The sequence below is a fragment of the Crassostrea angulata genome, chromosome 10 (genome assembly GCF_025612915.1).
Source record: "Crassostrea angulata isolate pt1a10 chromosome 10, ASM2561291v2, whole genome shotgun sequence".
NCBI lineage: Eukaryota > Metazoa > Mollusca > Bivalvia > Ostreida > Ostreidae > Magallana > Magallana angulata.
In genome coordinates this window covers 25,844,264-25,858,224 of record NC_069120.1, presented here as the reverse complement: position 1 = coordinate 25,858,224, position 13,961 = coordinate 25,844,264, and the positions used below count along the sequence as shown (strand labels likewise).

At 33.8% G+C, this 13,961-nt stretch overlaps 2 protein-coding genes across 4 annotated transcripts; one reads left to right on the top strand and one right to left on the bottom strand.

Annotated features, from left to right (window-relative positions):
* The first annotated feature begins 581 nt into the window (after positions 1–581).
* LOC128166632 (uncharacterized) lies at positions 582–3,188 on the top strand. Its single transcript, XM_052831923.1, has 2 exons — positions 582–982; positions 1,680–3,188. Exons 1-2 carry the CDS (start codon positions 635–637, stop codon positions 2,565–2,567), a joined length of 1,236 nt encoding a protein of 411 aa, XP_052687883.1. The 5' UTR covers positions 582–634; the 3' UTR covers positions 2,568–3,188.
* Positions 3,189–3,281: 93 nt separating this feature from the next.
* Positions 3,282–13,702, bottom strand: LOC128166631 (uncharacterized). Of its 3 annotated transcripts, none has more exons than XM_052831920.1 (6): positions 13,012–13,702; positions 10,345–11,507; positions 9,822–9,981; positions 9,275–9,411; positions 7,078–7,255; positions 3,282–5,380 (listed from the first exon to the last, which is right to left on the bottom strand). In XM_052831920.1, exons 1-6 carry the CDS (start codon positions 13,187–13,189, stop codon positions 5,130–5,132), a joined length of 2,067 nt encoding a protein of 688 aa, XP_052687880.1. In that variant the 5' UTR covers positions 13,190–13,702; the 3' UTR covers positions 3,282–5,129. The 3 variants fall into 3 exon arrangements, with proteins under 3 accessions (XP_052687880.1, XP_052687881.1, XP_052687882.1); XM_052831921.1 differs by having other exon boundaries at positions 9,855–9,981; XM_052831922.1 differs by lacking the exon at positions 13,012–13,702 and adding an exon at positions 12,028–12,448.
* Positions 13,703–13,961: the final 259 nt, after the last annotated feature.

The window sequence follows — 13,961 nt, the reverse complement described above, 5'->3', positions numbered from 1 at the left end:
TACTATGGAACGCCTGGACTGTCTTATTATGGCAAAAATAAATTCGTTATCTGCTTACATCGTTATGTGGTGTGCTTTTATCATTACGTGATGTGCTTAAATCATTATACGGTGTGCTTATATTATTATGTGGTGTGTTTTTATCGTTATGTAGTGTGCTTCTATCATTATGTAGTGTGCTTATATCATTATGCGTTGTGCTTTAATCATTATGCAGTGTGCTTTTATTATTATGCAGTGTGCATATATTATTACGTGTTGTGCTTTTATCGTAATGTAGTGTATTTATATCATTATGTAGTGTGCTTATTCCTTTATGTGGTGTGCTAATGTCATATTTTGGTGTGACTATATCATCATGTGGTGTGCTTACATGTATGTCATTTTGTGGTGCACTTTCGTCATTGTGGGGTGTACATTTGGCATTATTTGCTGTGCTTTGATTATTACATATAGTGCATCTATTTTTGCGTATATGATGTACGTTTTGCATTATTTGAAAATAAAGATTAGTAGTCTTTGGAAATTAGACATGGAAACTATTCTAGAAAAACTCGGATTGGGCTCTTTAACAAGAAAGTTTAAAGAAGAAAAGGTAACACCTGATATTGTATCAAAACTCTCAAAAGTTGAAATGCAAATTTTAGGAGTTGCTGATAGATCAGCCATGATGAAATTGAGAGTGGCTTGTATTCACCATGGAAGCAATCTTTTGATACAAAGAAATTCTGGGTACTTGATACCAGAAGATGTGTTGGACTTTTTGCTGGAATCTAAGTTCAAAATCATTGAAATTTCTCAAATGTTAAATGTGTCAGAGAGCACAATATACAGAAGGATGAGACGATGCAATCTTTCTGTATCAAAATATAACGATATATTAGATCATGAGCTGGATCAAATAGTTTCTGAAATTGCTACAGAGTTCCCGAAATGTGGAGAAACAATGGTCAGAGAAATTCTTCGGCAAAAAGGTGTCCAGGTGAGAGAAATTCCTCTTTTTTCAATATTTAAATTTGCAAATATGCTTTTTGATATGAATCTAACACTGAAAAAAAAAGTTCACTATTTTATATTTACATTTTGCAAATGTTTCCTTACACGAACCAATGACATTTTAACATGATTTCGCTACCTTCAAAGCCCGAATGAATCAACAAAGAAAGCTTTTGTATTAAACAAAATCCACTTATATATATATTAATGTTTACATTTTCAACTGTCTTTGTCTGTGATAACATTACGAATCAATTTTGAACCCCAAAACCCAATAACTTCACAAAACATGAGTGACACAAATGGGCGTGTCTTATAGCATAATCGAAAAACGGTATTGTAATACATAGCATGTGCTACATAAAAAATAGTGGTTTTAAAATAATGTTGTTTTAAAGTGTACAAATTGGAAATAATATAAATATAAGTAATACGGAATCATTCTTTGAATATTATGAGGTGATAATTTCGGTCGGAGCGTAGTCAAATCCATCATAAAGCCCTGGGCTTTATTGGATTTGACCACGCCCCGACCGAAATTATCACCTCATAATACTCAAAGAATGATTCCTTATTCCTTGAATAATTGTACGACATGATCTGGAACAGCTGTACATACCAGTTCTTTTAATCTTCGAATTCTGTTTCATATCATGTTAAACAATTGGATGTTTTTAAAACAGGTAACAAGAGCAAGACTGCGAGAGAGCTTACATAGAACAAATGGGGATAACATAAAAAGCAGGATAAAAGGAAGATTACAAAGAAGAGTTTACAATGTCGAAGGTGTCAATCATCTTTGGCATATAGATACAAACCACAAATTGATCAGATGGAATTTCATAATCGTTGGTGGTATCGATGGCTTCAGTAGGTTTGTCACATTCCTTAACTGTACAGACAACAATAAGTCTGAAACAATTTTCAGTTGTTTCCAAAGTGCTATTCGAAGCTATGGCTTGCCTTTAAGAGTTCGCTCTGATAAAGGACTTGAGAACAAAGCTGTCGCTGAATATATGGTCAGAACTCGAGGACCAAACAGAGGAAGCATGATAACTGGAAAAAGTGTCCACAACCAAAGAATTGAGAGGCTGTGGAGGGATGTGTATGAAGGAGTTCTCTGCTACTACTATGAACTTTTTTACTATATGGAAGACGTACAACTGCTTGATATTTTGAATGACATACATATGTTTTGTTTACATTATGTGTATCTGAAAAAGATAGACGAAAAGCTTCAAATATGGAAAGAAGCATGGGCTAATCATAGATTACGCACTGTTAAGACCTCGCCATTGCATTTGTTTGCAGCCGGCATTATCAATAATCCAATTGATGTTTTAGATTTAGATTGGGAACAGTATGGTATTGAAGATAATACTGATGTTCAATATCTTCACAATGTTAATCCCAGGCCTGTGTTTGATCCGCCTTCATATGCAGTAACAAATGACACTCTACAAGAATTGCAACAACATTGTCCATTTAATTGGCATTCTGCTAACTATGGAATTGATATTTTCCAAAAGGCTGTGGAAATTGTCGAAAGAAACAACAGCTTAACAATATGATATACAATGTAAATTCACTTGCCATTGTCTGCAAGACTAGTGTATCTTTTTTCCTAATCTGCTTGGCCCATTGACTAAGAATGACCAGATTTTTATCATGACTAAAAAGGGCTATTTAGTTACCATTCATGACTCTACTACAATGACTCTTCATGATGGTCAATAAAATTAGTAAGATGAACAAAGATTTGAGATTTGTTTTTATTATACTGCTTTTTGATAGAAAAAAATGTCATTCCTTCTTGGTTTGAAAAAATAAACATAGGTAATCAAACTTTACATAGCTCACCGAGATGAAGGGTCACCTTTATGAGATCGCCTTTATTATATCATACGAAAATGTATAATGTCATCGTACAATATGATATTTTATTATGAGATACTCTTCTGTATCACGTATATTGTATCAGATGATTTTTATTGTTTGGTATCAAACGATAGAATTTAAAATACATTGCATTATATTATATACTTGTAAAATATCAAACAATCTGATACAATCATATAATAACAGATCATATTATACAATTTCATAATGATAAAATACAAAACTGAATCATATTATACCAAAAAGTTATGTTATATGATAAAATATTCATAATATGATTAAATACCATTGTGTGTGCACACATATATATATATATATATATATATATATATATATATATATATATATATATATATATATATATATATATATATATATAAGAGAGAGAAATAAACAGCAATTTAAAATGTTCACCGGATACGAAGTTGGTTGGTCACGTGATCAAATCCTGTGAAGCCTGACATATTCTAATATGATATTTTAAGTCTATAAAGTATTTAAGTAGGTTAAGATGTACCATCCATGCAAGTTTGGTGAAGGTAGGACAAGTAATGACTTAGATATAGGAGCTGCACCAAAAACATTAAACAACGTAGTCAGGTGTGTAGCATAAGCTCCCCCCCCCCCCCCCCCCCACACTTCGTCTTGGTGAGCTAAAAATCAGAAATGTACAGGAAACAATTTGACAAACATGTCATCAGTACAAAACTTTAAGATATTCAACTTTTTGCTGATATTCCTTTAACAAAATATACATTTACCACACAAACTTTCATTTAAGTCAATGTTTAGAAATCCTGATAAAGTTTCTATTCAAAACAAGAAGTTCATGAGCAAACTTATGAGACAGTTCATACAAATCTTAAAGTATATCTATTCAAAACAAGAATTCCAAGAACCAACTTTAACATGACACAGTCCAAGGACCAACTTAACATGACACAGTCCAATGACATACTTAACATGACACAGTCCAAGGACCAACTTAACATGACAAGAGTTCATACAAATATTAAAGTTTCTATTTGAAACAAAAAGTCAGAGGACCAACTTTATCATGACAGAGTTCAAAACAGATATTAAAGTATCTATTCAAAACAAGAAGTCCAAGGACAAACTTAACATTACACAGTCCAAGGACCAACTTAACATGACAAGAGTTCATACAAATAGTAAAGTTTCTATTTGAAACAAAAAGTCCGAGGACCAACTTTATCATGACAGAGTTCATACAAATATTTAAGTTTCTATTCAAAACAAGAAGTCTAAGAACCAATTTTAACATGACACAGTCCAAGGACAAACTTTAACATGACACAGTTCATACAAATATTAATGTTTTTATTAAAATTAAAACTGTAAAAATGGGCTTGGGGTGGGGTTCAAGAATCTGAGGAATCTCAACTTATCTATACCTTAGCGGCAGGGATCAAAATTGCAAAATTTTGGTAATTTTAAAGAGACCTGCATGCCTTTAATAATCAAGCTTTTATAATATTCAGTTTCATTTTTTATGTGGAAGGCTATAAAACAAGTAATCTTTGAAAATGAACAAGATATCCGTGAACCAATGCTCACTAGTAATACCCCCGATCTGATGTGTATATGCAAGAAAAGAAAAGTCAACATTTAACAGAAAGTTGACTTATGATAAAAAACTAATTCACTCCATATGGCATGCCTAAACAAACTTGAATGTCTTAATATTTCACGCATCTGCGATGAATACCGGAAGTTGCTGAGAAATCTTTGACAAAAATAAAATTTACCGGTGGGCTAAACGTATACACAAAGTCATCATTTAACAGGAAATTGATGTCCAATTGGTACAAAAATGAATTCCATCATATAACATGCCTTATCAAAGCCTGTGTTAAGGTTAAGCATCTGCAATGAAAAGTTGCTGTGTAATCTTTGAGGAAAATTTGTTTGAAAATTTTGGCTTAAAATAAAAAATGTTGTCATTTAACAGGAAGTTGATGTAAGATTGGTACAAAACTAGATCCCAACATATGGCATGCCTAAACAAATAGTGCGTTAAAATTTCAAGCCCCTGCAATGAATAGTTGCTGAGAAAAATGCAACCGAAATTTCTGTTATAGACAGACTGAAGGACAAACAGACAGACAGACACACAAGGGTAAAACAGTATACCCCCTCTCCTACAGAGAGTGTGTATAAAAAGTTGCCATGGACAGGCGGACAACATTGCGTGGTCTGAAAAGCTCACTTAATCATTGTAAACCAAAGTACGAATTGCAAAACGCAAAGTCAAAAAAGTTGAACAGTGCATCTTCTGTTGGCTCCTCATTTACAGGTATGGTTAATTGCATTTTGTTGATGCATGTATTTCCTGTTGGCAGGAATGATTGTCTTTCGACAAATTCCATTGTTGGCTGAATCTGGTAACCAAGTGGTGGTTCCTCTTCTGATCCAGTGCAAAACCGAAGAATTTTTGCAAGAGTAACATCCCCACGTCTACCACCTAAAAAACAAGAACATGGGTTTTGTTATTTACAAAATTCTAATAAAATGAAATTTATTTCCTTCTGGAAAGCAGTTAAATAACTGTAAATAACTGCACCATACAACAATAACTAGTATGATAAAGATAACACCATACAGTGCTAATGACTACAGACGCAAGACAACTTTAGATGAGAAAAGCTGCTTTAAGGCTACAGCTCAGTAGAGCAAAACAAAGTAGATATTATTGAAATAGTGAACATCTCAAATGGTCCCACTCAAATACATAATGTAATAGAGAAAAGGATGATAAGACTTGAAGAGAATTTTGATTTTTTTCTATAAATCCCTATGTAAAATACAAACCCCCATTGTGGCCCCACCCTACCCCTGGGGGTCACAATTTGAACAAACTTGAATCTACACTTGGGTACATGATGATGCTTCCATACAAGTTTCAGCTTTTTTGCATATAATTCTGCCATGACCTTAACCTTAGACCTAGAAACATGGTTTAAGGATATTGCACATCCTCTACCCAAAGGCTTTCTGTGGATGAAGTATAAGTAAGATTTGGCCAAGGGGAGAGATGATATGCTCCCAACAAGAGATCTCTGATGGATGGAAGGGCGAAGTGATCACTGTAGGGTGCCTACAGACCTGGGACCTAATAACTTACCTTAAAGGCAGTTGAAGTTCAACATTAAAGAGATCACAAGCTTGTCTTTTAAAAAGATTGGTAAGCTAGTGCTGTAGCCATAACAAAACACAAAAGAAGACTTCTAAACCATTGGTTTAATTTTTTGAATCGATTAAATATTAGTAGGAATGCACTGTAGTTGTGTTTTGGGTGGGGTGGTGAATTTAGAGTGGGTTTGACATCGGCAATGGGATAACTCATTAACTGTGCTTTAATCATTCTGTATTTACTGAAAATACTTCCAATTTTCTGATAAAAAAAAATACGGGATCAGTAGAACCACTGGTACTGTTTTGGAGCAATCGTATATTCTCAGGCCTTTCAGACAAGCTCGGAAAAAATATCCGATGTTGTTTTCCAAGATTGAAGGTTGTTAAAAAAAGCTGGTTTTTTTTTTAAATTGTTTAATGTATTATAAGACCTAAGATACTGTTACTTTTTGGCATTTACATCAAAATACAAAATTTCAGAACATATGTAGATGATAAAAACGAAATTGACATGGTACAGTTTATCTACAGTAGTATTCCCACAATGCCCTACCTTGAAGTCGAGCATGCGTATTCCAGTAAAAGTTGCTAGCGCTCGAGAGCGACATGTATATATATGTTATATTCATGGTTTTACTAATACATGTATATTAACTGCAAACAGTTGCTTGTTTTTAACATTCTGACTGTATAGCGAACTACGTAGAAAGGCTTAATAGGCGGTAACTCCAAAAAAGTTTCAACATAATGTTTTGACTGACCCTTGTCCAATCGGATCGTAGAAGGCAGAGTTGAGAGAGAGAGAAGGAGAGAGAGAGAGAGAGAGAATGTGTTTAATGGGTAAATAAGAAAAGTTAGAAGTTCTGGAGTTAACACCTATTAAACGCTTCCATGTAGTTCACTGTAAATGAGTGCAAACACCGGTAGTAAATCAAACAAGGGCAAATATTTCCCCCTATACAATATACATGTACCAGTAATACATGTACTCCTACGGTACATCAAATATCTTGTATTTGTACTTACTTGCAGCCTCTCTCAAATATTTCACATATTTTGCATAAATTTTGCTTTCTTTTTGTCTTCTATTACTTCCTTCTGGAGAAAACTGTGGTTTAATTGTGCTTGTAAGCAGCTTTAATGTAATTTTCTGTCGATCCCGAGGTGTAAAAAGATGGATAAATGTTGGAAGATGACAAGCCAGCTGTTAAAAACAAGTGGAAGTGTAATGACAAACTGACCATTCAAAATAGCAAATACTTCTTAATGCTGAACACTGCTCATGAACAGGCACTTTCACACAGGTATATAAACTCTTCAATTTTGTTATAGCCGATTGCAAACCTGAAACTTGTGGCCGACGTGTAGTATTCATTTCATGGTCTTTGGGTTTTATGCAATTTCTTCTCATTTTATATGCGTATTCTGTTTGCAATAATGCATTGACCTGTTTATTTGATGCTGGTATTCTCTTGGCTTTAAAAAAGTGTGTAAAATTTCACCACGACCGATTAACACAGCACAGGTGAGACTTCTACAGTGAAATTTCTAAAAACTGTTTAGAGGTGTGCAGCTCATATAGGGGTTGTAGGGAAGCGGTGATGATGGAAAAATATGGCAAACAGTGCCTTTTTACGAGCGGTGTTCAGCTTTAAGTTTTACAAGCGGTGTTCAGCTTTAAGAATCCTCGCTACCCGTGGCTTCTACTTTTTATGACAGGACACCACAAAATGCGAATTTGACCCTTTGTGAAACTGTGTTATATAATTGCCAATTTTGTTATCCATCTCTATAGCACAATGGTTGCAGCTGCAAACTACTGCATGTTTTGTGTTTGAATACTGTAGGAAAATTTTTCCATGAATTTACTGAAATTTAGTGATAAATTTTTAAAGTTGGTTTTTCTCCCAAAATTAAAATGGCTTTCTGTCATTTTTGAGTCAAACACATGCTAGAAATCTATATTTTTAAGTAATTTAGGAGTTCAGTCAATCTGTGCAGAACTTTTCCCAAGGGTGTGGAGGACCCTTAAAAAACACTAGTTACTAATACATGTATATATAATTTTAACTTTTATGAGATCTTGAGCTGTGGCCATTTTCGAGTGAAAAATATTGTCCTTTAGAAGAAGAGCTCTTTAAAAAGATGTAAAAAAGTACCAGGTATTAAACAGTATTCACATTTTAATTTAAACAAGATATCTGTGAGCCAATGCTCACTAGTGATACCCCGCTCCGATGTGAATATGCAAAATAAGCAAAGTCGACATTTTACAGAAAGTTGGCATAGATCTGCGATAAATAGTTGCTGAGATAAATGCGACAGAAAGTTTTGTTATGGACGGACAGACAGAAGGACAGACAGACACACAAGGGTAAAACAGTATACCCCCTTCTCCTATGGAGCGGGGGTATAAATATATGGAATTTTATTTTCTTTCTAAGTTTATAGGCAAAAAGATAATGTGTGTGTGTGTGTGTGTGTGTGGACCAGGAGACATTTGGCTATATTTTGGAATAAAGGTCCATAAAATCATATGTTGATGAAATCCTAACAAACAATAAATTATTATCATCTTTCACTAAAATTAATACATCTAGTATCGTTTCCTCATTAAGCACAGCTCTTTCGTTATTCATTTATAACTGCCAAAATTACAGTTAGGCCTAACAAAAAAAAATAGTTTGTTTCCTCTTTCATGCTGAAAAAAAGTAGGGTCGGTCAGTCGGAATTTTTTTTTATTTTTTCAATTTTTTTTTTCCTTTAATATTAGAGTATCCATAAATGCCGGTTAGATACACTGACACTGCTGAATGGTATAAAATGAGAAATACTTTTAATATCATTTTTGACTATTAAGCTGGTCTTAAGAAAACACAAAAATGATATTTGCCGACGATGAGAGCATTATTAAAATCTACAACACATATGGAAACATACAGCCATTTTGAAACAAAATGTTTGAGTTACACTGATTTGAGAAGAGTAACTGCTTCAAGCGTTTTTGTGACCAAAATTTTGAGCAATTTTTTTCCAAATCGGATAAAAACGAAAATAAACGATTTTCCATCAAAAATCCTTCAAAAAAGTTTTGAGTCCGGGGGTAAAAGCTAGGGTCGGTCGGGAAAGCGGAAACAAACAATTTTTTTCTTAGGCCTTACTGGTAAACACAATGAGATTATATCATTAGGGACGAGTGGTTTTGATTGTCAATCAATGTTACCTCATATAAACATAATGCATCCAGTCCTCTTCGTAAATCATGCACAAATGCCCTTGGTGAAGAATTGTTAAACACCTCCTCAACTAAACTGGCTGATAGCACTCTTGGCAAAGGTCCACTTTGGAGCATACTTAAAGCTTGAAAAAATGCAAACATACATCTTTTCACATTTCCAATCGGCTGTCAAGCTGATTACAAGTTCAAAACAATTCACTATTGTTAAATATATATAAAAAAATATATATATACATGTATACTTCATATGATATAGGGAAAAAATTTGCCCCTGTTTAGTACTTTTGCCTCTTTCGCCCATGTAAAAAGTAAAATTAAGACTGCATGGGCAATTCAAATGTCTCAACTTTATTTTATATACATGTATCTCCTTCAAATAACAATGTTAACTGTTCTTAGGTGAATTCAAAACGGGCGAAACTGAATGCAAGTATATGTAAAGAAGGACAAAAATAAACATGGGGCAAAAATAATTCAGTATATGCTTTTTCTATGCACAAATTCAGAAATTTTTGTCTGCTATCATACATACCCCTCACTTTAGTCAACACATGTAATCTCTTACCCAATATCTTTCCAACTATTTCATAATTGTCTGAGTATTCCCGAACAGGATCAAAGTAATGTTCTTGTATCTGCCTCAATACCAATGTAAAAAATTCTCTGCGAGGCCCACCAAGGTCAACAGCATTCTGTAAACAAGATATATATGCATGTGGTTTTTTTTATACATCTATGCTTAATTGTACACTACTGTAAAACTGGTAAAACGGTACGAATGTACCTAAATTCTAGAATAATGTTAATTTTACATATCATATGAAGGATTTCTATTTTCTATGAAGTATATTAATATTTTACAGTTGGGACCATAAGTTTTGTAAGCTATAAGTACATCTATTTGTAAAATTGCATCTAGACATTTATTAAAATCATGCACAGTGTAAAGGGGATTTGAAAACATTCAAATAAGCATAGGTAACATTATTGTGAAATATTAAATAGAGATAGAAGAGTCATTAAAATCCCCAGTAACAAAATAATAATTATCTTACTTCTTCATAAAATTGGACTTCCAATGTATTTCTGAGATCAACAATCTCTTTTATTTCAACAAATGCTGTCTCTAACAGGTTCTCTCTGTCCACCAAAATAAAATTGGTCGCTCCTTCTATTGTTCCACTTTCAGATTCTAGTTCCAGTTTTCTGCCTTTAATAATTTTATCTTGCGCAATTTTCAAAATTTCAATAGGATCCTCAATCTTTTTTTCTGAGCAAAATTTAATTATATTTGAAATAGTTTCATATTTCCATGAATCCGAATTTCCTGTTGATCCCACCAAGTCTGCATTAGGTTCCTGTATGTATGATTCTGTCCTAGCTTCCGTTCTCGACGTTTCCGCTGAGTTTTCTGCTGTTGATGCAATTGAACTGGATGGAATAACTGGTGGCTCTAAAACTGGTACTGTCTCATTGGATCTAGGTACTGGGATTGCAGAATTAGTTAATTGATCAGTATTATTTGTAGCTGTAAGGGCAGCATTATAAATGTCAAATTCAGGATCAGGGAGATCATCTGAATAATATTGAGATTCATGGGGCGAGGAGCACTCTATCACAATATTCATAATCTGATCTGAACAGAATTCCTTTTCTCGCACACAAGTGTAAACATGGTCTCTGAGTTCATCTATTGGTATTATTTGTTCACAGTGACAACATTTTTCTGTAATGGTAGCAGAAGCTTCTGTTAACAAAGAATTGTCGGCCTCAAGAGACAATGCACGTTGTATGGGTCTGATGTAAAGTTTACTTTGACATCCCACAATGGACTTCATAACTTCTGGGGTTCTTCTACAAGAAATAACTTCTAGGTTTCTACAATTACTTATACATCTCATTATTTCAAACCCACCACAGTCACTCAGCTTACTGAACCCATCCTCACCAATCAATTTCTGCTGAAATAGCTCCTCTGTATCATCTGCATTAAATTGGATCTTTTTGGAGCCAAGTACCGCTTTAACTAGTGCAAGTTTTTCCTCTCTTGTTGGGACTTTCATCGCATCTGTTTCACTCAGACAAATAAATTCACAGGTCCATGTTCTTCTTTTCTTCTGCTTTTTAATTCTTCCTGATGTAGATGTACCCCTCACTGGTCTGAATAAAGCTCGTATTTCATGCTGGTTATGCTGATTGTTCTGAGATGGAAGTGATACTGTAAAAAGTGAAACATTGTTGTACAAAACAATTGAGATACTTTTTATTACATGTGTATATTAACCACATGTAGGGATTGGAACCCCAACCCCCCGCCGTCCCATTGATGATGAAGTGACCTTAACCCCATGCAGATCAGATGCATGAGTGGTAACATGTTGAATTTTTCACATAAATGACATACATGTATCTCAATGATCAATTTAAAATCGCTTTGTATACAGAACAATCAATATGTACCGGTAATGCTTATATTTATTGTTTAAAACTTTAAATCACACGTACTATAATAGTTTTATTAAGATTAAACACAGTTGAAACAATATATTTAAACCTATGTTTGTAAAAACTACAAGAGCAAAACCCTTTATTTTTAACCAAAAGTAAAATATACCCACTCTTCTAAATTTGTGAAATTTTAAGAAAATCTATCATCTGGTTCTTTTTATGGGCCATCTCAAAATACAGGTAAATTGAATAGGTCTGTATTAAAATAAAATTATCTAAATTGTACATACTACTGTGACATGCAGTCTGCCATAGTTGTGTAAATGAAATTAAACTTCTTTGTTGTTGTTTAGTGTCAATTATCGCGAATTTAAATGATTTTTAATCCAATGCCATTTATACTTTCAATTTGATAGAAAGGTTGATTTCCGGTGTGATCGTTTTTTGCCAAGTCATTCTTCAGTTTGGTTAAAAGAATATATTAATTTCAAGTCTGTGAGTATTGTAAAAACCAGGTACGTAGCATCGGGAGGGGGGGTGCCACTTTGGTTTTTCTGAAATTTACATACAAAAAAATGAATTAATATAGAGTTGCCCCCCCCCCCCTTTTTATGGGACCATGTAAAAAATTGAATTGAAAATAAGGAAATAAACAGTGAAATTAAAGTTAAGGTATACTTTGCTTGTCAAGATTTTTTGGATGAGTCTGCCCCCCCCCCCCCCTTTCCAAAACAATGCTATATGCCTGTAAAACAGCTTAATTTTAATTAAATAGTTATTGAAATAAACCAGGGCACAGTCATGTATGAATTTTTTCTTCCTCATCGTGTGCAAGTCAACCTTCCATCCGAAAAACCCAAGCTGTAGCAGGGCAAGACCCATATTACAAAAGTTATGTCCATCTTTGGGGGTGGGGTGGGGCATGGGTTTCTAAATGTAGACTTATAATTTAGAGGAATAAAATAGATTTAAAGAAATTTCAAAGGACGCCAAAATATTTGGTAGCACAAAGAAGGGAAATAATCGGAAAGATTGCCCCCCCCCCCCCCCTTTGACCTTTTCGTTTGTCAAGCAAAGGGAAACAACTCAATCCACTTTCTATTTCTCAAAACATTTTCTACAATAAAATGTGTGAAAACCCGCAAGGTTTTTGGTCAAGCAATTGGTAAACATTAATCTATAGGTTAATATGTATGCTTCAAACTTCATTAATTAATTATAACTTTAAATCAAATTAATTCGTCTTCTAGACACGAGCACGTGAGCATACTTACTGCGTCTAAGCTCTTCCCTAAAACGAATCCTATCGCCGATCGTGGCGATTCCAAGCCTCGATAGATCTACATCGCTTAAACTTTTGCAAATATCAACGTTGTTTACATTTGCCTCCGCAAAGTTATTTGCTAAATTTGGGAGATCAATGTTTTTTAAAATTAGTTTAATGTCGTCCATTTTTCCAAATGACCCGGATAGTGTGACGTCATCACATCATCATAACGAAGTTTGCACACCACATAATGATGTTTGTACATAACAAAAGGATGTTTGTACATGACGTAATGAATAAAAAAGTACATCGCGTAAAGAAAAAAGCATATCGCATAATGATCTTTAAAAGTACATTCGGTAAAGACGGAACCACATCACATACTTAGAAAAGCACATGCCATAATGATATATGCACATGCCATAATGAAAACTGCACATCACATAAGGATGAATGCACATCACATACTGTCAAATTCACATCACATAATGCCAAATGCACATCACATAATACCAAATGCACACGCCATAATAATGAATGCACATCACATAATAGAAGGAGTACACCACATAATGATAAAAGCACACCACATAATGATACAAGGACATCACATAACGATTAAAGCACGCTACATAATAATATAAGCACATAACAAATTTATTTTTGCCATGATAAGACAGTCCAGGCGTTCCATAGTATACCATTATAGTTTTCCCAAAACTGTGCTCTTTGTATTATACAACTTCAAGTTCCTATTATACTAAGTATACAACATTGGCAAGTTTTAATACTGGTGTAACTTTCAGATGAACATTATTCTAAATAGTTTGTGATGTATTTTACTGTAATGGATTTAATAATTAATAAAGGATTATTTAATTTTAAAAATGTTCAGTCTACGACGTTCCGTTGCTTATTTGCAATATTTTGGTACCCGTAAATTTGAATTGTAAAGTT

Coding starts and splice junctions, on each gene's coding strand:
- LOC128166632 (XM_052831923.1), top strand. CDS start 635: ATGCAAATTTTAGGAGTTGCTGATAGATCAGCCATGATGAAATTGAGA. Junction 983..1,679: donor TTCGGCAAAAAGGTGTCCAG/GTGAGAGAAATT, acceptor TTTTTAAAACAG/GTAACAAGAGCAAGACTGCG.
- LOC128166631 (XM_052831920.1), bottom strand. CDS start 13,189: ATGGACGACATTAAACTAATTTTAAAAAACATTGATCTCCCAAATTTA. Junction 11,508..13,011: donor TAGGGAAGAGCTTAGACGCA/GTAAGTATGCTC, acceptor CACTTTTTACAG/TATCACTTCCATCTCAGAAC. Junction 9,982..10,344: donor AAGTCCAATTTTATGAAGAA/GTAAGATAATTA, acceptor TCTTGTTTACAG/AATGCTGTTGACCTTGGTGG.